Genomic DNA, 22,015 nt, shown 5'->3' with positions numbered 1-22,015 from the left:
ACGTTCACTACCACACCGCAGCGAACGGCAGCGAGTATGCAGTAAATAACCTGTTGAAACGTGTACTCTCGCGAAAACAGGTCGATACACGTCTCTGTTATCTTCCGTCCGCTTTAAGAACTCGCGGCCGTTTCTCTAAGGACCTCGGTTCATCTCTTCCCCGTTAAAGTCAACCTCTAGTTTTCTTCTCGTAACAAGAGGGTAGAAGTTTCCTACTAAAGTTAACGTTAACCTTCAGTTAATTTAAAATGTTAGAGACTTTATAACAACGGATTCAAGGATCTCATTAACTTTCCTCATTTCAAATAATAAGCTAAAACTCCGATTATTCTATTTTCAGGCTAAAATGCGTACCAGCTTATTATAAATCGACCTGAAAATATACACTTAAAATAGACTATAAATACATTATTCAACGTTATATAAAAAAATTATACTCGAAATTATTTATTCAAAATTATTGAATCAAAATTATTTATATCGGCGAAAATTTAGGTCACCGACGGGTCGATGCATTTATTTGTTGCCGAGCAAGACGTTTCATTAAAATTAACACCCACTATATCTCTATATACTAACACCACGCCAATACTTAATAATGGTTAACGTGATAATGATTTCCTGTCTGGAAACACATGTTGTTTCATGCTGCAACTGTGTTCTTTTTGGTAGTTTGCGTTTTTGGTAGTTTTGGTAGTTGCTCGCCGAGGTCATTTGCAGCCGAGGCCCAAGTATTGACACTATATTAATATTAAGTACGTTTGGGAACTGCTTCGGATGGACTGATTTTGCTGAGGTCGCTTGCAGCCGAGGTGCAGGAGTTGTCACTACATAATTATAAAGTATGTTTCCAGAATGGATGATTTCATCACACTTCGCCGAGGTCGCTTGCGGGCGAGGCGCAAGTATTAATACTATATTGATATAAAGTAGCTTTAGGAACAGCTTTTCTTGGACTGATTTCGACGAGGTCGCTTGCGGCCGAGGCACAGGAATTGGCATCGTATAATTACAAAGTATGTTTCCAGAATGGATGATTTCCAGCGATTTCGCCGAGGTCGCTTGCGGCCGAGGCGCAGGAATTGGCACCATATAGATATAACATATGTGTCCAAAATGGATGATTTAAAGTGATTTTGCCGAGGCGCAGGAATTTGTACCATATAGTTATAAAGTATATTTCCAGAACGGATGATTTCAACTGATTTCGCCGAGGTCGCCATATAAATATAACATACCAGCTTATTATAAATCAACTTGAAAATATACACTTAAAATAGATTATAAATACATTATTCAACGTTATATAAAAAAATTATACTCGAAATTATTTATTCAAAATTATTTATGTCGGCGAACATTTAGGTCACCGACGGGTCGATGCATTTATTTGTTGCCGAGGAAGACGTTTCATTAAAATTAACACCCACTATACCTCTATATACTAACACTACGCCAATACTTAATAAAGGTTAACGTGATAATGATTTCCTGTCTGGAAACACATGTTGTTTTATGCTGCAACTGTGTTCTTTTTGGTAGTTTTGGTAGTTGCTCGCGGAGGTCATTTGCAGCCGAGGCCCAAGTATTGATACTATATTAATATTAAGTACGTTTGGGAACTGCTTCGGATGGACTGATTTTAATGAGGTCGCTTGCAGCCGAGGTGCAGGAGTTGTCACTATATAATTATAAAGTATGTTTCCAGAATGGATGATTTCATCAGACTTCGCCGAGGTCGCTTGCGGGCGAGGCGCAAGTATTAATACTATATTGATATAAAGTAGCTTTAGGAACAGCTTTTCTTGGACTGATTTCGCCGAGGTCGCTTGCGGCCGAGGCACAGGAATTGGCATCGTATAGTTACAAAGTATGTTTCCAGAATGGATGATTTCCAGCGATTTCGCCGAGGTCGCTTGCGGCCGAGGCGCAGGAATTGGCACCATATAGATATAACATATGTGTCCAAAATGGAATTTAAAGTGATTTTGCCGAGGCGCAGGAATTTGTACCATATAGTTATAAAGTATATTTCCAGAACGGATGATTTCAAGTGATTTCGCCGAGGTCGCCATATAGATATAACATACCAGCTTATTATAAATCGACTTGAAAATATACACTTAAAATAGATTATAAATACATTATTCAACGTTATATAAAAAAATTATACTCGAAATTATTTATTCAAAATTATTGAATCAAAATTATTTATGTCGGCGAAAATTTAGGTCACCGACGGGTCGATGCATTTATTTGTTGCCGAGGAAGACGTTTCATTAAAATTAACACCCACTATACCTCTATATACTAACACCAATACTTAATAAAGGTTAACGTGATAATGATTTCCTGTCTGGAAACACATGTTGTTTTATGCTGCAACTGTGTTTTTTTGGTAGTTATAAAGTGTGTTTCCAAAATGGAGACTTCGCCGAGGTCGCTTGCGGGCGAGGCGCAAGTATTAATACTATATTGATATAAAGTACCTTTAGGAACAGCTTTTCTTGGACTGATTTCGCCGAGGTCGCTTGCGGCCGAGGCACAGGAATTGACATTGGATGGTTACAAAGTATGCTTCCAAAATGGATGATTTTCACCGATTTCGCCGAGGTCGCTTGCGGCCGAGGCGCAGGAATTGGCACCATATAAATATAACATATGTTTCCAAAATGGATGATTTAGATTGATTTTGCCGAGGTTGCTTGCGGCCGAGGCGCAGGAATTAGTACCATATAGTTATAAAGTATATCTCCAGAACGGATGATTTCAACTGATTTCGCCAAGGTCGCCATATAGATATAACATACCAGCTTATTATAAATCGACTTGAAAATATACACTTAAAATATTTATAAATACATTATTCAACGTTATATAAAAAAATTATACTCGAAATTATTTATTCAAAATTATTTATGTCGGGGAAAATTTAGGTCACCGATGGGTCGATGCATTTATTTGTTGCCGAGCAAGACGTTTCATTAAAATTAACACCCACTATATCTCTATATACTAACACCACGCCAATACTTAATAATGGTTAACGTGATAATGATTTCCTGTCTGGAAACACATGTTGTTCCATGCTGCAAGTGTTTTCTTTTTGGCGCATTGAAATAACTTCTTATGGAATTCGAGTCGATAGACAACATATAGTTATATAGGTGTTTGCAGAATGGATGATTTCATCTGATTTCGCAACGTCGTTTGCAGGGTCAAGTCTTGGTACTATATTAATATTAAGTACGTTTGGGAACTGCTTCGGATGGACTAATTTTGCTGAGGTCGCTTGCAGCCGAGGTGCAGGAGTTGTCACTATATAATTATAAAGTATGTTTCCAGAATGGATGATTTTATCAGATTTCGCCGAGGCGCAGGAATTGGCACCATATTGTTATAAAGTATATTTCCAAAATAGATGATTTTGAGTGTCTACGGCAAAATTATGCATTTTGTAAACATATCTTGAATTAGATATGTCTTAGCGAAATCGATAGATTTTATACATTTCCAAACATGTACATATATATAATGTATTCTATTATTTGTAAAGTTAGTAGAAAATTGTTATTGATGTAAACTATCTATTTATACGGTAGGAGTATAAGATATACATACGTCTCTATTCGCCGGTAGGTGGCGAGTTAGATACATTGATAGGCGAGATAATTCCAGTTTTCCCGGGATCGTCGGCGTCGTAAATCGCGTCACCGTCGCGAGGCAAGACGTTTTAATAAATAGTCGGTCAATTGTCAGCAATCGTCGATCGGTATCCGTGAGGTCTCATGTACGGTGTGGTATTATCTATGATAAACCGTGCGATTGTCGGAGCTTGCTAGATGGGAGATAATACGACGATCTTGTGATAAGAAAAAGTTGGACGCCAGGCGTCTCGACGTCTTTATCCGGGACTCATCTCGGGTGGTAATAAAGTCTCTAATATCCATAAGCGCAAGATTTTTATCCTGGATGCTAATAAAAAATTTCTTTTACCGGGAGTGTATATAATGAGAGAGCTAAGACAAACAATTTTATTAGATAATCTCATCATTTTATCCTCGGTTCATTTCACAAAATTCTAATATGCCATAAATTTGACGAATTACGGTTTGTTTCCTCTCATTTAAAATTTAATTGAGAACACCTAAAAGTCGGGTACATAAACAATATAAGCAGCTACGAATTACGCCGTAATTGCGCGAGTTCTGCATTTAGACTACGAACCTTATCGGCGACGATCTGAAATAACTGAGAATGTATTTATTAATTGGTTTCGTTCGTTCTGGTCGTTTTTATGCGAGGGACCGGAGAAGTTATCTGAACAGTAATCGCTATCGATTTTATAATTAGACTATGTGGCACATAATTGGTGATCACGTCCAAGTAAAATACTCATTATTGCATTGTGTACAGAGTGGAAATGTAATAATACGAGATGATCCTTAGGTGTGAAAGTTCGCGTTGTTAAAGTTCCTCGTGTTAGATCGAGATGATTGGATCTGTCCGTAAATATCGTCGTTTAATTAGGGCGATTTTTACTCGGAGATGGTTCTTTCATTCGTTGACGGTTAATCATTCTTTGGAGTGACGTGCCCGTATTATTGAGAGTTTCGACGCGTAATATCCCATCTCGAGTATTACCGCAATCGGCTCGATTATTACTCGATTTTGACCGCTCATTAAAAGCTGTTTATTTTCCATTAGCCCAAATGCCGAACAAAATAATTCATACACACGCGGATGTCGACATTTCGCGAAAGGACGTGAATATAAGCAACAGAAGAGATCTTTGTGGTTGTTAAAATGGTGTGAATTTTACAAGTTTTTCAAATAGCGAAATCCCATGAATATGTATGCGGATATAAAATACGCGCTTGAATCTAGGACATGATTTTCACAATTAGATAATCGTGGATTTTATTTTAGATGTTATATTCCGCAAGTTTTTATGAATAAGGTAATTTGAAACGAAATGAATGTTGAATTGAAATTCCGTTTTCTTAAACGAATCTGACGCATTCCAAAGGGTAATTTCGGTGCAAGTCCTTGGGATTATTAAATAGGAGGTGTAGAGACGGTACTTTATCCGGTGGGGCCGATAATTAAAAAACGGTTTTCGGTGTGGCGCGGCAGTAAATTTCGGTAATTACAGGTGTCGACTTTTCATGAAGTAACGGAATTAATGAAATGAATGAAACGAAGCGGTTCGGACCGGCCTCGGAGCGACAGATTAGGTCCCGGACTACCGAAATAGCACAGCTGCGATTTTGAAACGTATACGTGAAATTGGGCATGCCAAGCCGGGGACCAGTTCAAAGGAAAAGCGGCTTGAAAAAAATTGAACGGCTGTCGCGCGAACCTTTGTGTGTTTTACTTGACAGGCAGTTGTGTTTTCGAGCCTCGTAAATCAACGGTATATTAAATGTTTCGCGCGGGCGTCCATGAAATCGCCGTGCGCGCAACTAAAAAGTATCCAATTAATCGCCAAGGGGATTGATTTAGAATCCGCTGATAATTGGTTCGAACTGGGCAATTTGAATAAGCGAAATGTGGAAATAATTGAGGAAACGGTAATGGCCGCGGAGAGAAAACGGTACGACCGGGTACAGCGATTGCGTCAGGTGGAATCCGATATTGTTGTAAACATAATTAAGGGAAGACAGCGTGCCCGCTAACCCAATAAAGAAGCTAAAATATTGCTGAATACGTAATTAAAACTCTTTTCTTAAGCCCCACGTAAGTAACGTTAAAATATGCGGTTTTGGTCTTCCGATAAAATCGCACGTCGTGCTAACAGCAATAAGATACCACAACGGAACAAACCAACCTCCTACTTAATTATAACACCCACTAAAAGTAAAAATTTTAACTAAATAATATAAAAAAATTGATACAGATTTCGTTTTAACCCAACTCATCATCAGCACTTTACCTCTTTATTGAATCCACCACTTTTATCTTGTTATCGGTTATTGCTAAATGTTTATAATTGATGTTGTAACTTTTTATGATTGAGTTGGGATGGTATTAACGAGGTAGTATCGTATTGATTGAAGCAATTACAAATGGGATTTAGGTTTATAGAAAAAAAGTGGCGTATTTGAAACCGAGCGTGTTCGATCAACCGAGGGCGTCCTAGCGGAAGCGATTAATTGAGGTATTCGAAAACTATTCAGAATTACGGTTTTGCGGGGTGCGGAGAGGACAATACGTCGCGTGCGATTGACGTGTAAGCGATTATCTCCGAGCAAAACGCGTAAACCCTACGAGTGGCCTCAGAGAAGGGCCGCAGCCGTTGATCGGTTATTGTATTAATCGGCAAGTTTTAATTACCGATCGCTTTCGAATTTGATTCTCAGAAGGAGAGTATTTTTCTGGTTTTGCGGTGTACCATGACTCAGTAGATACGTCATGTGAAGTCGTGCTTCCACGAGCAAACGGCTCGTTTCGTAACCTCGAATATCGGACAAAGGTCGTGACGCAAATCCAATAATGCACATACTCTGGGCCCGTGTAGTGGCGTTGGATCGACAAGTCATTGCGGTGGCGTAACTGCTTCACGCCGCAGAGGTGTACCTTTTGGTCCATTAGCTCCCTTCTCGTATCAGATTAGAAGCCACCGAAAGTAAAGTAAAGTACACCGTGTCTATTATTAAAACGTCTCGCCCCTATCAGGATGGGTGTTTTTCACTTTCATGGGAACGTCTGGACGCCAACGTAGATTACGATTGCCAGATATCATCTCGTTTGAAAATTTATCTTTCCCAATCTACACGTTGGTGGTGGCTAGGTAGACAAAGCGGCTGCCCACGCCGGCGCTTCGCGGCTCTCTCAAAAAGAAACTTCAATTACAATTAGAAACGCACCCATTCGCCCAAAGGTGGCGCATACATAATTTATCCTTTCCGTCACTCTCTTGGCACGTCGCGCCCTCTTTTCGCCTCCCCGCGATCCACTAATTATATTTCCCCCCGTGAATAATGCATCGTTCGTACGACGTCGTTGACAATTTATCATTTAACGTTTGAGAACTTTCGAAGACTCATCAAACAGTACTCGTGTCGTTAGTTTCTGATTGACAGGGGACTCGGGGCTAATACCGTCAAACGGAATTTGCTCCAACGCAAACACGATGCCGTATCATATCTAATTAAGCCTTAGTTGTTCGGCCGGAAGTGACTTGGAGGGCGAAATCTTCCGCCCTTTGAACTAATTGCACGTTGGCTCCCGTTTGTCGCCGATTCGACATTCGAGCCGATTATTGACCTACGACTCCAGACGATAATTCGCCCGCACCACTTTTGAGTGAGCCGCATAGACTCCGATTGACGTTTAGTACTGTCGTGATTGCTTCCTTGGAAACTGTTTCAAAGCGGGACTTTGATACGACACACATAACCCCTTAAATTGGATGCTTAAGAATTTATCCTTCGGTTTTCATTATTACCATGTAACTTCTATGCAATTTCATTTCAATTTCTAAACATTTAAGAAATACAAACATCTTTGGGAGTCTTTGCAACAAATTGTTGTTCAAGATTGAACCTCTTGAGTAGTGTAGGTTGGGTTGGGTTGGGTTGGGTTGTATAGGGTTTGGGCAGTCTCATAATCGGACCTTGTTTTAGTTTTAGGCACTATGCCAATATCTCATTAATAATAAAACTTTGTGGTCTCAGTATGCAATAGGTACTGAAGCTCTTGAGTAGTGTAGGTTGCGTTGTATAGAGTTTGGGCAGTCTCATAATCGGACCTTGTTCTAGTTTTAGGCACTATGCCAAACTTTGTGGTCTCAGTATGTTATTTGTATACTAAGAATAGTAAAAATTAGTAATTAATCAGTTTCCTTTGGGGACTCAACATCCTCCCATAGCTTCTATAAAAGAAGGTTCAGATTTATTCTTTAATGCTGGATGATTAATACTTCTATACAATTTAGTTCCAATGATAGAAAATATGTTTCCTGTATATATATGTGCCTTTTCATTCTCAATTAAAATGTGATAAATTTAAAATTAAAATAGTCCGTTTCGTTTATAGTAACAATGAATGTTCTTTAATGCATGTTGTGTGGATTTAAAGTAAGTCTTGTAAAGTGGTAGATAAATAGGGAAGAGTCGCACATTTGTTCGAGTTCATTTGAGCATATTAAACGCAAGATCGTTCCCGGTAATTGTGTGTTCTTTGTCTTCCCCGGTCGGCGGCTTGGCGAGTGCATTTTTTTCTTGTTCCACTCGAGTTAACGACGAGATAGAAGGCCCGGAGGATTCGTTTTGGTCGTTTAGTAGGTAATTTAAAAAGGTAATAAGGGAAGGTGACGACAATTAAATAATTAACCATAGTCCCAAATTTGCCACGCTCCGGTCGGGCAAGCTGATCCAGACGAATTGTTTGAGGCAACGTGTAAGGTATTAATTAAAGTAAATTCGTCCCGGAGTACTGACCTGGATAACTCTGACAACGGAGGCCTTGCTAAATTCTCTACGATCTCAGCCGAAGAAGAATGCGCACTTCTAGAGTCTGGCCTCTCGCGTATCGTGCTGTATTGCTTGCTAACGGTCAATGCCCCCCTTCGACATAATAATGTTTCATTTTTGTTGCGCTCTTTTTGTCGCCGCCACCGCTTAACTCGCCGCCGATATCAATCGCTTAAGTCGGACGCATGCGCCCGTCGTGATAACGAGCCATAGTAGACCAAATCGGAATCGATTTGTCAAACTCGCTTGAGAGGTGTAAAATTGAGTTCGTTTGTTTCTGGTTTCGGCTCGTTAATAATATCGTCGCCCCTCGCGATTTCCGGCGACGCGATAATTGATTTTGACGGCAAGATATGCACCGCGTCAACGGCATTCGTCGGAGATGAATGTTTTCGCTTACGGCGTAGGTCAGATCCAGAATATACTCCAAAGCTAAGGGCTTAATAGCCGTCACCCGTTCCCGCTAATAGGTACACTGAAACGCAATCTGACTTTTATCCACTCTGAGGTAACACTTAACCATTCTAAAATAGACTTTTTAAGGGGAAAAGAATAAAAGATTTTTTTTTGAAAATTTCGATTGGTTTCCATTACGTGGTATTTTCGACAAGGAATTAATGCTCCTGCAATAAACAAGCCATTAGTTAACAGACACTTTGGTATCAAACGTATCAAACACTCTCTCAGGGCTTTGGTCGAGCTTATCGCTGCACAGTTTCACATAAATTTGCCCAGCAATAATGGTGCGGTCTGTTTTCCTTTGTTTTAATCCTAACTAGAAGGAAATGTGTCACGTAGGTTGAGATAAAACGCGGCGGAATGTAAGTGGAAACTTCGCCTTTATCGTCGGGCGCGTTTACAAGCAATAAACCGCGTATTTATTGCATAACAAATTGATATATCTAGGCGTAGTAAATCTCGGGACTAAAATTGAATCAGTTAACCGGCCGATATTTCAGTATTTTTTCGATCGGAAGAACTTTATGGCCTTACAAGGCTCTTAGAACACAGGACGAACATTTTTCTCTATTTATACCACCGACCAGCTTATTTATGCCAGCGTTTAACCTATTTATGCTCGTAGGCCCGTATCAGATTTACATTATCGATCATATTCATTTATTACCAATACTTTTCTTGCGCCGACGCACGTGGGTAGTGGATACACTCGTTTTGGTACGTCGTGGTGACCCCGGGTTATTTTCAGGTGCGCCGGCCTCTTGTTTTCATTCCGAACCTTTATTACAACAACAATCCGTCGGTTGTTTAATTAATCAACAATATTCGCACGTTACACGTCTTTTATTTTGGATACCGTCAACACGAAGACAAAACAATCGATACCACCGCCGCTTTTAAGCCGTACAGTCACATTCTTAGTGCGCAAAAGTGTAATTGATTTGCGCAGTCGCTGAAATATAAAATGTCAAACGCAAAAAAAGCGAGCTACGCTGGAAAGAAAACGATTGCTCAAAAATTCAAAGAGAAGTGGAGTTCGTAACGAACAGAAGACAATAGCGCCCTCTCGACCGGGAACCATACACGGCCTTTACGGTTTTGCAGCTCACAGTTGCGTACACAATTCGGGTATACGTGCGAGCATATTCGAACGTGGCACGCACACTGCGACAGTCGTTCACTAGGCTCCTTTCATCTAAATAAAATTTCTTCTCTTAATTTGCGGCGAACAACTTTTAACGAGCATTAAGACTACTCCGGCCGACTTGAAAATCCTATTGTGACGTAGCCTTTTTATTTTCCCGCGGCCGCGCCGTACATAATAAAACAACAAATGGACACCGATATATCACCGCTGGACTTCTTGTAACTTCCAGCGCGACCGCTTGAATGTAGTCGAGATGGGCGAGATAAGTCGCGATAATAGAAATAATAGAGTGCCCCGCAACATTTAAATCACAACATTTGAAAGGCAACTGTTGTGCTCATAGTAATACACGAATAAAATTTTCATTCTAAACTTTAAATTAAATTTTCGCAGATAAAATTTATTTAAAATGGGAATCCTGATGATGATGCAGAAGTATTGAAACCGGTAGGGAATAAGTCCGAAAACAGAATAATCGAAGTGTATTTAGTTTTGTTGTTCATCTGGAGTCGTTTACAGATGTTCTACGCGGAGGTACACGTCCCGCATGATGCAGGTGGAATAATTTGAGGAGATTAACATGATAGATAGAAAACGCACAAGACTATTGAACATACGTGATTGATATCGGGGAGCAGAACGCAACGAGATGGTACCTACACGAAAATTTTTGTAATTATTCTTGGAAGTTAAGCTGGTATGGTGGAATGACAACGGGTTGATTTCGCGGAAACGGCGCGGCGCCGGTGAATGAAGTGATTAAAGTAACTAGATTGGGCTCGCGTGAGGCTGGACCGCACAGAGGTGTTAAATAATTAACGAAATTTATACGATAACGTGAATCGCGCTGCCGTTGCCTCCTTTCGGTGTGCGGCAATTTTCGGCCAGCTGTAATTCATCGATGCCGTTATTGATGAGGTGGAGTCGTCGGTCTGCCGACGCGGCAATATTAAAACTAATCTAAAGTTGATTGATGTGGATTACATATTATTTAACTCAGCGGGTCGTTGCCAGACGATGTCTATGCCTGGCGAGTTACTAAAGCACAAAGCGCTGCAGGGTCTCTTCCTTCTCAGATCGCGCGGGGGAGCGAGACAGACGGAAGGCCCCATTCCCGGCAGCTTCACTGACCGAAACGACGTAAATTGTCATTCGCAAAACTTTCCGACAATCATTCCTGTGACTTTCACTCGACTTCATCATATAAAATTTACTCCTCCATTTTCCGATTAGTACTTATTAAAGTAAATTTCATCTACTAAGTAGTTTGTAAAATATTTAACACTGAAATAAGATGATTTTTTAGTTAATTTTAGTTGTTGAAAGTAGTAATCAGATGCGAAGCGCTGGCGAAACAAACGGACCGTTTTAAGTACCTCGCAATCGGATTAATCGGGCAAAGGCTGCTAAAAAGCGTAAGATTAAATAATCGTAAAGTCGTCGCTTTGTTTCACGGATTTTACGATCTCCCGGTCGAGTGCCCGAACGGGTTAAAACGAAACGGCTTACACGGTGAGATCGAAGAGTGGCCCCGTACGATACTCATCTAGTGGCCTATTATTTATTGAATAATTAAAACCCGTATTTACCGGCGAATAAGAAAAGAACGTGTAAGAAATAAGGTCAGCGATAACCTGGGGCGCGTTTCGCGTTAAAATTCGACGTAAATTTTTTCCGTCTGAGGCATTTTGTTATGTGATAACGTTCGGTCGCATTTTTTTGAGCGATTGTTATCGCGTTAATTGCAAATATTAATTGGGAATTAATTAAAATGGGAGTTTCGCGATACGACATCGTCGCCGGTTGTCAGCACCAGAGACGTCCGGCGATACAAAATAATAATGGAAAATATTTTTCGGAGATGACAGGGTAATATCCTTATGTTGTCACTCAGGCGGGCTTTGAACTGTATCAAATCCCACCGTAAGAAGGACGATTTCCGCGAACAGCGATTTTCTGCATATTCCAAACGTTCATTTTGGTCACATTACCTTACTAGTTGAAGCATAGAGCGACCTCCAAGTAAGACGGGGGGCCTAAATGTAGTTGTAGATGAGGTACCTCTTCCTGTTTAGATATGCCGGAAGATAAAGTATTGACATTATGTAAACGTCAGGCGTAATTTTATTTCGTCTGTCGGCGATGAAAAATTTTGATATTCATTCAAAAATATCCCGTTTATTATATAATGCGGTACACGGAAAATAAAAGGCACTATTAATATTTCAACCAGATAAGATCTGAAGGCCCTCGACGGCTTTTTTCCGTACGGTACCGGTGATTTAAATACATTCCTTTCTTATATATTATTACCATTATTTAAAACAATCGCGCGGATGCTACGACGACGCGATTAAAATCTTTCGATTTCACCTCCGTGCGGTAACGCGTTTATTTTTTTGCGCCAACACTGATTTTAGGTCATGACATTCATTTAATTATAGAACCATTCAAGATCTTTTTCAGTTCGCATTAAAAGATGAAAATCGTTAAATAAATGACGGGTTAACCAGGTTTATGTAAATAAAAATACACCTCTGTCCGTCGATTATTATAAATCCATTACCATACGATCATAAGCATCGCGCTCGTATCTCAAAACGAGCACATAACGCCGCAAATTGTTTCTTAATGCTGGATATTTTGTAGTGCAAATTGATTTGTTTCCTTTTCACTCTTTTTGCGCGGTGGCCTGCCTTAGACAATCCCTGATAGTCGTATTTTCCGCTTCTAACGAGCCCATTAATTCTGAACCAGTAGATTCCGTATGCGGTTTTTTGCGCCGAGAACAAATCAGCGCATTCGAGCCCACAATCCTACGCCCATTTCAAATAAAGTGTTTTTAATGTTCTCACGTACTCTCACGCATCCATGTCTACTTAATCATTTGATTATTTGCAAAATCTTATAATAACAATCCCTTTATACCTAATTTTAATCATCTTCACATTAAAAATTCTAATAAACACTGGTGGATCTTAGAATTTAAGGTTATGTTTTAAAAATGGAACTTATTAATTCACAAACCTGAATACAATACAACTATCTTCATTTCATTATCGTGTTAAAATATGAAACTCAATTTCTTCTGGTTATTACAACTCCAAATAACTTTAACAAATTAATATGGGTCAATGACTGTTATTATCTTTAGCCGCCATGGAAACGTAACGGAAATAATTCAAGGTTATATTAACTGTCTTGAAGTTTGCAACGAAATAAATTTAAAATTAAATAGTAAAACTTAATAAAGAAACTACATTAATAAATTTTTTTATACATATATATATTATTGAAGGACTTTTGGGATTAAAACATAACCTTACATTTTAAGATCCTCATATGTTTATGAAGTGTTTATGTTTTTGAAGCTATGATATTTCATAATTCTTGCTATTTAACCATATTTGCATCAATTCTTTTTTCTGTTCAAAATATACAATAGAAATAAAAATAATAATAAAAATGTTTTGATATTTGCAAGATTTTAGTGCATATTTTCCTGATATCTGATGATAATCAAACTATCTTTGTGTTGTTGTTCGTTTATCTTACCAGTGGTGTATTTTTATACTTTTCATTCCATCTTATCCCATGGAAAATTGTAAAAAACCGATTTTTTTTAATATAAAGCAGCGTGGGACTAAATGTGTTAAATTAAATCGAAACCGGTCGAATCTAAAATACAAAATAAAATCCATTGAAAAGTGCAAAAATTGAGTTTTATGTTACTATTATTGCCAGTCTATTAATCTTTTTAACACATTCGAAAGCTGCGAGCAATTTGTGATCCTAATTGAGCAAGGTCATTTACGGCCGAGGTTCTACAATTAATATCAAAACAACCTTAAACTAATCAACACATTGCATGTAACTTATAAACACAAACATAGCAGAACAAACAAAAAATCTAGGATATTGCCTATTTAAGTCGAAGTCGCTTGTGGGCGAGACGCTACAATTAATATAATATCGATGAAAATGGTATTTTTTTATGGTTTCAAGATGTATTGAAAGATTGAAATGGTAGAATGTCGAATCTGATTGAGATCATGAACTTATAAGGAAGAAGTGCATGTCAATGGGAAGAGGAAAAAAAGTCGAGTCATAAAAAATAATTAGAGGGGTTTTGTGAAAATTGTCAAAAGAGTGAAGGACGATGTAGAAGGGGGTTGGGCTGAGAAGAGCGGGAAGGACGGGGGTTTGTCGGGTCGACAAAAGGAGTAAAGGAAGAGTAATGTTAGAATCCGTTTAGAGAAGCCATTGGCGGACCGATCGTAATCGAGAACATTAATGACGGCGTTCCGAGAAAGTGTATAGTTCGTAATGACGTAAGCGACGGTGGGTGGGGCTGGGAGATGTCGTATCTCGGCCGAGCTTTTGGTGGAGCGATTTTTGCCAAATAAGCGGCGATGCGTTCGGGGCGATAATATCATATAAAAATTATTAATGTAGGAAATTTTAACCTCGGATAACTAGAGGTGCCGCGTTCTCGGAAATGAAGGCTGAGGGAGAACGTAGTCCTTTTGGGTGTCAATAAATTAAAAGTGGAATATTAAAAAAAAATGTATAACCTAAATAAAATCAAGATGTTTTAAATTTACAATGGCCGCGAGTCGAGCGCGCCGGGAGGAGAGAAAAAAATCGATGCGAGATTGTATTTTGTAATTAATAAGTATATAGCTCCGGGTACGGTCGTATTCCTTTTATTCCCCGTGTTGGTAAAAGCGAATAAATTTCGATATCGCACATCGCGATTGCACGCCGTACGTACGGTGCTGAAGGGTGAAGGGGGGCGTTGGGGGGGAGGGCGAAGGGGGGCAAAGGGAAAGGGACCGTCGGCTCCGGGACGTGAACCCATACGCGAGACGTATCGCGTATATCGGAGGACGCGGCGCAAAAAGAATGTGTAATAAAAATAAAATCGCGATCGTATCGCCCGGGCCGAAACGGACATCTTTGATTACTTGCCGAAAACATTGCGTTTTGTTTATGTGAAGACCAGTTTTAAAATCTCGCGATAGTATTATGAAAGACGACCGGGGCCGGCTCATGACCAAGAAAGGACCAGTCTCTTCGTCTTCCTGCCAGGACCGGCTCCGGGCGTTCGCACGGAAAGGAATTCTCCGCTCCCGGTGTCCTCCTCGACCGCGTTTCGAGCCTTCTACTCTTTCTCACTCTCTTTCTTCTCATCTCATGTCTTCTCTTCACTTCTCTCACCGTCTCAACTGAGCTCATCGAGTTACACGGAGACTCTATACGCCTAAACGCTAACGTGCCGTTATCCCAAACGAATCTATTTCGATTTACCATCGCAAAACGAGCCGCGAATTATATATTAATGTACAGGAAGCTCCACCTGCACTACTCGCTGACGTTGAGTCTATTAGGGTGCATGTCGGAAAAATTCCTTTGTCGAGGAAACATTTTTCCCTACATTTTCAAATTCAAACGGTTTTACGCAATTCTTTACGGCTAATTTACCTAATAAAAACCGGCTCATTTACAAAACGGAAGAATTAGATCTTATCTACTCGCCCCATCTGCCCCTCATTTGTTATTCCGAATTATAGTTTTATCTGAGCCGTGCAATGATAATTGGACTCTAATTTTATTCGGTCGCTCCTGTCAAATCTTAATTTGATGTTTCCTATTTTTCTTTGTTTTTCGACCATTTCATTTGAAAATATTTTTTTTGTTAATTATCACGAGATTACTACAATACGATGAAGACCTCTTTGTTAGGAGGGGTTAATCTCGATGAATTATTTTTTCTTCTTCTTATAAACCATTCCGGAACTTACCTGATGAACAAAAGGCTTGCTCCCTATATAGTAAAACGTCATAATCAGCATGGTAGGTGTTGATACGGCGTACGGAGGGGGTCGCGACCGCGGGAGGTCCAATAAGTTGCCCGTCCCGTCGAGACAGATATTGGGTGCCGCCAGAGACCGCTGCGCCCCTTTTAAATTAATAACGCCGAGGGTGTACCTCATAAACACGGGCCGGCGATTGTTCGCGTTTCCTCACGGACGGCAAAAAACCGCCGACGAAAGAAAACAGAACACTCACCCCCCACAACCCTTGTCAAGTGATTTGCGACATAACAACCCCGAATTTTCGAGTGTGGGCGTTACCGGGAACGAGGAGAACGCATTAAACGAACCTCTTTGCAGTTCTTCTAAACATCCCCCCGCAAATTGGCTCAAGTGTTTGTCAAGTTTCGGACCCACAAAGGCGGTGGCTGCTCTTTCCTGTCCTACCTAAATTTACTTAACGCTAATGGGCTCCGGGAATCATACCTTCTGCGAAATCTATTTTCAAAGCAATTGAATTACTTTATCAACTTTTTCAACAAGCAACTCATTATATGAAACTAATAACATCGAGTTTTATAACACAGTAACCATTATATTATTATATATTGTCATTATAAAGCTTTTGGATACGACCATTAAGTTTTATTAAGTTTTATGAGCGAGGCGTTGAACAATTTCAAGTAACCGTTTAATAAAACTATTTGTAATTATGAAAGTTAGAATATATAAAGATAATTTTAGCAGTTTATAACTTAATTTGAAGTTATATAATTTATTATGAAAATAATGAAATAATGTTTTTTTTATAAATATATTTATAGTAGGAGTGAATTTCGTGTTTTAACTGTCAAGATGATAGAATCGTTTGAAGTGACACGCGCTGGTAATCGGATTAGTGAGTATGTGAGAGGGAAGGGATATTTGAGTGTCTGTGGTTTCGAAAATAGTAGTTCGCTCGTGGGAGATATTAGTATAATAATGAATAAGATTAGAGAGCGAGCGATATTGTTTCGTGGAAGATGGCAGATGGAACTTCTCGGTTGGGGTATAATCAATTTGAGCCAAATAGCGTCTAGCTAAGTGTTAGATTTGGCGATGAAAGCGTTGCTCGCTCGTACATCATTTTAGCAGACGCTTAGCCGAAATCGCGCAACGTCGTAACGCCTTTGAGACGCTCGGCGTTAGGCAAATATGATTAATTAATGGAAGCCGAGGTGCGATAATGAGCGGGGTATTGGAATAAAAGCGCCCCCTTGGCGTCGAAAGTGATAGTTCGCACCGGAGGTGTGACGCCGTCGGGCATTTGATTCTGCCCCCCCTGTTCGTGAAACGATAGACAAAGCATACACGTATACATACACACTCGTCGGGTAGAGCGAGATCTCCAGTTACAATGGTGATAGTCGGAATGGAACAAATGAATATGTGTACCACTGCACGCACGCATTCAGCCGCGTAGCGGGTGTACTTAACTGACGTCTGAATGCCGCGAACGAACGAAAGAGAGCTCCTCGCCTCTTCTCAAATGCTCACCGTCACCTCGGCTGGTCAATCACTGGCTGGGCCATTAATAATCCCATTTGCAAAAAATCCAACCGTTTCCTTCGCGGGTCGCTGTCCGCGTCCAGCGCCGGATGATTGGTGATGATGTTGATAAACCCTACTCGCCTTACAAATTAATCAATGTTTATTTTCCCCCTTCGGTCGCCCGGCCATCTCGTGGCGCATTAATAATTGCGTCTATGCACTGTTATTATCCCGACGCTGTCGTTCCCAAACGCCGTACGGCTTTACTGCCAAATGACTCTTAAAATAGCCGTCACATAATCGACGATAAGTCTTTTCTACCAAGTTCCATTAAAGCGTTTTTCTTGGATTTTTTTTAATGGAGATTGAATTAATGTGAGACGGGTAATAACATAGGAAACTAGGGAGAGAAGCGGGATGGATCGCAAAAAGCAAAAGGTGGGTGAGCTACGAAAGAGATGGCAGGGAAAAGAAGCGGTAGCCAAACAAACGTAGGAAGTAAATTTGAATTCCGAGATGTCCATATAAATAACGCGTCCTGTTACTCGGTCCGGGTTGAAAGATGCGGCGAAATTAACTAAGTGTTCTTGATGAAATGCGAGATCATTAACTTCAACTGTCAGGTCCGAATGGGGTCCCGTTCTTTCTTTTTCTTTGAAGCGTATACCCGGCCGGGGCAAACACACATATACGTGGTAGGCCATTAATTATCGGATAACCAGCGCGCTGTTAATTATGGTGTTAATGAACAATGGGAACAACGCTTGGTCTTATTGACCGGGAGGTGCAAGGACCGGCCGCTATCGGTAATTACAGCAGCCTCCGGTGACATAGAGAGGACGAGAGAAGGAAGAGATTTGGACGTCGCGGACGTCGTCGTCGGGACGCCGTCGAAGAGAACGGTGCGGAGGCGGCGAAGGAGGCGAACATTCAAGCGGACGCTGCCACCTCCACCGCCGAAGGTCAAGGATTCGATACCCGGCCTAATGTAACACCTCGTTCTCACAGCTAGTGCCGCTGCACGTATTCGCGCATATTATTAACTCACTACAACATTCCTAGTAAATGTGCATTTAGTCTACACACACACACACACCGCACACACACCACTCCGAGCCTTTTCCTTTCCTTTACTTGCCTCGCCTCTCGATGCCCTCCCACCTGGCCTCACCGCTCTCTCGCTTGCACATGTATCTTCTTTTATTTTTATTCAATTCTCGCACGTATTACCACTCGGGAATTTCTATCTGCCTGAAAGACAATTTTACCACTGCTCCCAGATATCTACATTTTGTAATTACAGAAATAACTTTATTTATTAACTTGCTTCAGTGAGGGTGTATCACCACACATTTTCTTTCTATTTTGTGTATATTAGCGGCACGGTAGCGTTGCGTCCACATTATTGTTATGACTTTTGTATATCCAAATTTTTTAACTACAGGAATAACTATAAAATTTTTTTATGTCAACGATGATATTAACGAACGCGGATGTCACAATACATAGATGACGTCTTAATCGTGGCTTTGCGATTAATTGCGACCCCCCAAATCTCAAGCCTCGGCTATACTTAGAACAGACCATATCACTTTATCCAGATAAAATCTTGCAATGAATGTGTTGATTAATTTTGAGGTTATGAAGCTTTATATATAAAAATGTATTGTAGTATTGCGCATGCGCGATTTTGGATAAAGTAAGAATAAGGTCGGTAGGTTATGTGAAGTTGTATTAATTCCGCGGTACAAAGCGATTTAATCTATAAGTCGTCGTTCGTGCAGTAGGAAATTTCAATTAATAATTTCTCCCCCTAAAACGCACTTAGAGACATTAATTAATGTAAAGTGTTGTTTGGGGGCGTGTTTAATTACGGGCCGTGAGGTCGGAAGCGAGTGGCGGCTTTTAAAAGGGAAACAGGCGAGGTGTTTAATTAATACAAGTCTTGGCGTAATTTTAGTTTTTAGCCCAGCACGAGCGCAAATCGCGGTTTATTATATCGGATCGCGAAAACGACGACGGCGACGGCGAACGTCGACGTTTACTAAAGACGTCGGTTAAAGGCAAACATCGTCGTGTGAGTTTTACGATTTAAAATATTATCGCGATACTAGGTAGGTATATACGGGCTATAAACTCCCTAATGAAATTATATAACGTAGGCTCACGGAAATATCTGCGGGACACGGTTTTCTGTCTAAATTGCGGTCGTACGATTGCGAATGTAAGAAGAAAATTATAGTATATGGTAACAAAGCAGCCATATATCTTCCCAAGGTGCAATTACAACTATAGGCTGTTAGCGATCGCAATTTTCACCTGCTCGCGGCGTCGCTCGGGTGGCACCGAGGAGGTCGACGAGAGGGCATTTTCCGGCTCGGAGGCGTCCGATTGAAAAGTTTACGTTGTCCTAGGAGCGGATAAGTCCTGTGATTAAGTACCGGAAGCGGTTGTGCGCGAGCAGGCGCACAAGAAGTCGCCCCTTACAATTCCGAATTCTTGAAATTAATGACCGGGGAACGCCCGTTACGCCATTCCATGAATATGTATTATATTCGGACACGGGACTATCTCGTTCTAGCAAATACCTAATTGCCGAACGGATTCAGATCTAATTGTCTTTAAGGTGGGTTCCATCGTCAACAAGAAATCCCTTGAATTTGAATAACATTATTTCAATCCTAACGGCTTTAATTAATTGTATTCGATTAAAACGCTTTGTTTAATCATTCCGAATCATATGGAATCATTTCAACTCTCGGTAGTTTAGTTTATCGAACCGAATCTACATAACACCTGTTGCTCTCTCTCCATTGTAGTCCATTTTCCCGTAACGTATTTTAATTGTGGCGACGACGTCGTAAAAGCCGTTCTCCCGTTCGAGTTCTATAATAAATAAGTTCCGAGATTTTAATTACGGAATAAATCTATCGCGTGGGGCCTCGACTAGACCTCGATTCCATCGACGGTGCGTACATACTCGAGCAATTTCAATGAGCATTACATGGGAACGAGCGCGTTATGAGTAATTTAAGGTAGACACAATAAAGCTACGTTCAGAAATATGCGCAAGACTCATTTCGAATCGAACTACATGTTAACGTCCGACGTAGTAGAAACCATACCGCGTGCGCCCTCGTTAGTAAAACATTTTTCTTTAAAATCTTTTTCTTTTTTTTCTTAAATTTTCTTGCTTTCAGATTCCGGATCGACAACACGGACCACATAATCGACGTCAACAAGGGCAACCTGCAGTTCGAGTACGACCAGGTCAACATCATTTGCCCGGTCTACATGCCCGGTTACGACGAGGACGCCGAGAAGTACATCATCTACAACGTGTCGAAGGAAGAATACGAGACCTGCAGGATAACGAATCCAAATCCGAGAATTATTGCCGTGTGCGACAAGCCGCACAAATTGATGTATTTCACCATCACGTTCAGGCCCTTTACACCTCAACCGGGCGGATTAGAGTTCTTACCCGGCAAGGATTACTACTTCATATGTAAGCACATTTTAAATCTTTTCACTTTTCAATTTTACATTTACACTTTACGTAAAATATGATGAGTCAAAACAGTCCAAACAGATAAGTCATTGGGAAATATGAATCATTAGCGTGGTGAATATATATATATATATGTATTTTTTATTTTTTGGGGTATGAAATGCCATTTTAAACGGGTTTGCGTATTGTAAACGGGTAAATAATAGGCTCTAAGTGTGTTTAAGTCTCGAAGAGAGAGAACCCGTTTCGTTGGAAAATAAAGTAAAGCGACGGCAGCTGATCAGCTAGCAGAGGATGTTTCAAAGTCTCGGCGCGGTTCCGAGTTAAAATTGTGAAATATGACCGAAATTATCTGCTTATTGTCCGACGTACCGCTCCGCACGAGGAGATATTTGACTGCAGATTCATCTTAAGTGGTCTGCTCCCTCGAAATTCCTCCTCTCATGTGAGGCTCTCATAATTTTTATTCTTGTTATTGCAAACAGGACCCGGGCTGAAGAAAAATAACACAAAAAAAGAGACGGCCATTGTACGGCGGGGATTCATACTCCGCCAAAGAATCAAGATAACTCAAAGAAATAAAAAAATACACACACCGATGCGTTCCTCGTACCGATAATTTACTTACCGTTAATTTACGTTACGTGCGAAACGTCAAATTACTAATGTTACTTGTAGTTATTGAATAACAACGAAATTCTAAATTTATTCTTTTTTTCTTTGCTTTTAAAGCCACGTCATCGAAGGAGGACCTGCATCGTAGGATCGGCGGCAGGTGCTCCACCAACAATATGAAGATCGTCTTCAAGGTTTGTTGTGCACCCGACGAAATGCAGAATAGCACCACCGCCAGACTACCAAGTTCTACCACCCCCGGCATGATTTGGCCCCACAGATCCACGATAGGACTTACATCTACTCAACCCACCACGTTATATATACCTCGAACGGAGCCTACATCTACACGAAAACCGACAAAGAAAATATGTAATTAATATTTTTTATTAAAACTACTAATTTTATGTAATAAATTTCTATCTCGCGCCATCTATGAGTTGGTAGCATACAAAGCATA

The 22,015-nt window shown here is 40.4% G+C and overlaps 1 protein-coding gene across 2 annotated transcripts in view; it reads left to right on the top strand.

Annotated features, from left to right (window-relative positions):
- The window catches only part of LOC111425190 (ephrin-B2-like), a 90,359-nt gene that overhangs the window by 65,261 nt on the left and 3,083 nt on the right, over nt 1-22,015 (top strand). The window contains exons 1-3 of one of the 2 annotated variants that reach the window (XM_023059037.2): nt 20,092-20,567; nt 20,630-20,937; nt 21,673-21,927. In XM_023059037.2, the coding sequence (XP_022914805.1) occupies nt 20,494-20,567; nt 20,630-20,937; nt 21,673-21,927 (637 nt within the window). In that variant the 5' untranslated portion in view covers nt 20,092-20,493. Of the gene's footprint in view, nt 1-20,091; nt 20,568-20,629; nt 20,938-21,672; nt 21,928-22,015 lie in introns of those variants that run through there. The other variant, XM_023059036.2, reaches the window with a different exon arrangement.

The sequence above is a fragment of the Onthophagus taurus genome, chromosome 8 (assembly GCF_036711975.1).
Source record: "Onthophagus taurus isolate NC chromosome 8, IU_Otau_3.0, whole genome shotgun sequence".
Lineage (NCBI taxonomy): Eukaryota > Metazoa > Arthropoda > Insecta > Coleoptera > Scarabaeidae > Onthophagus > Onthophagus taurus.
The sequence above is the reverse complement of the archived record's forward strand: the minus strand, read 5'-3'. Positions and strand labels throughout refer to the sequence as shown.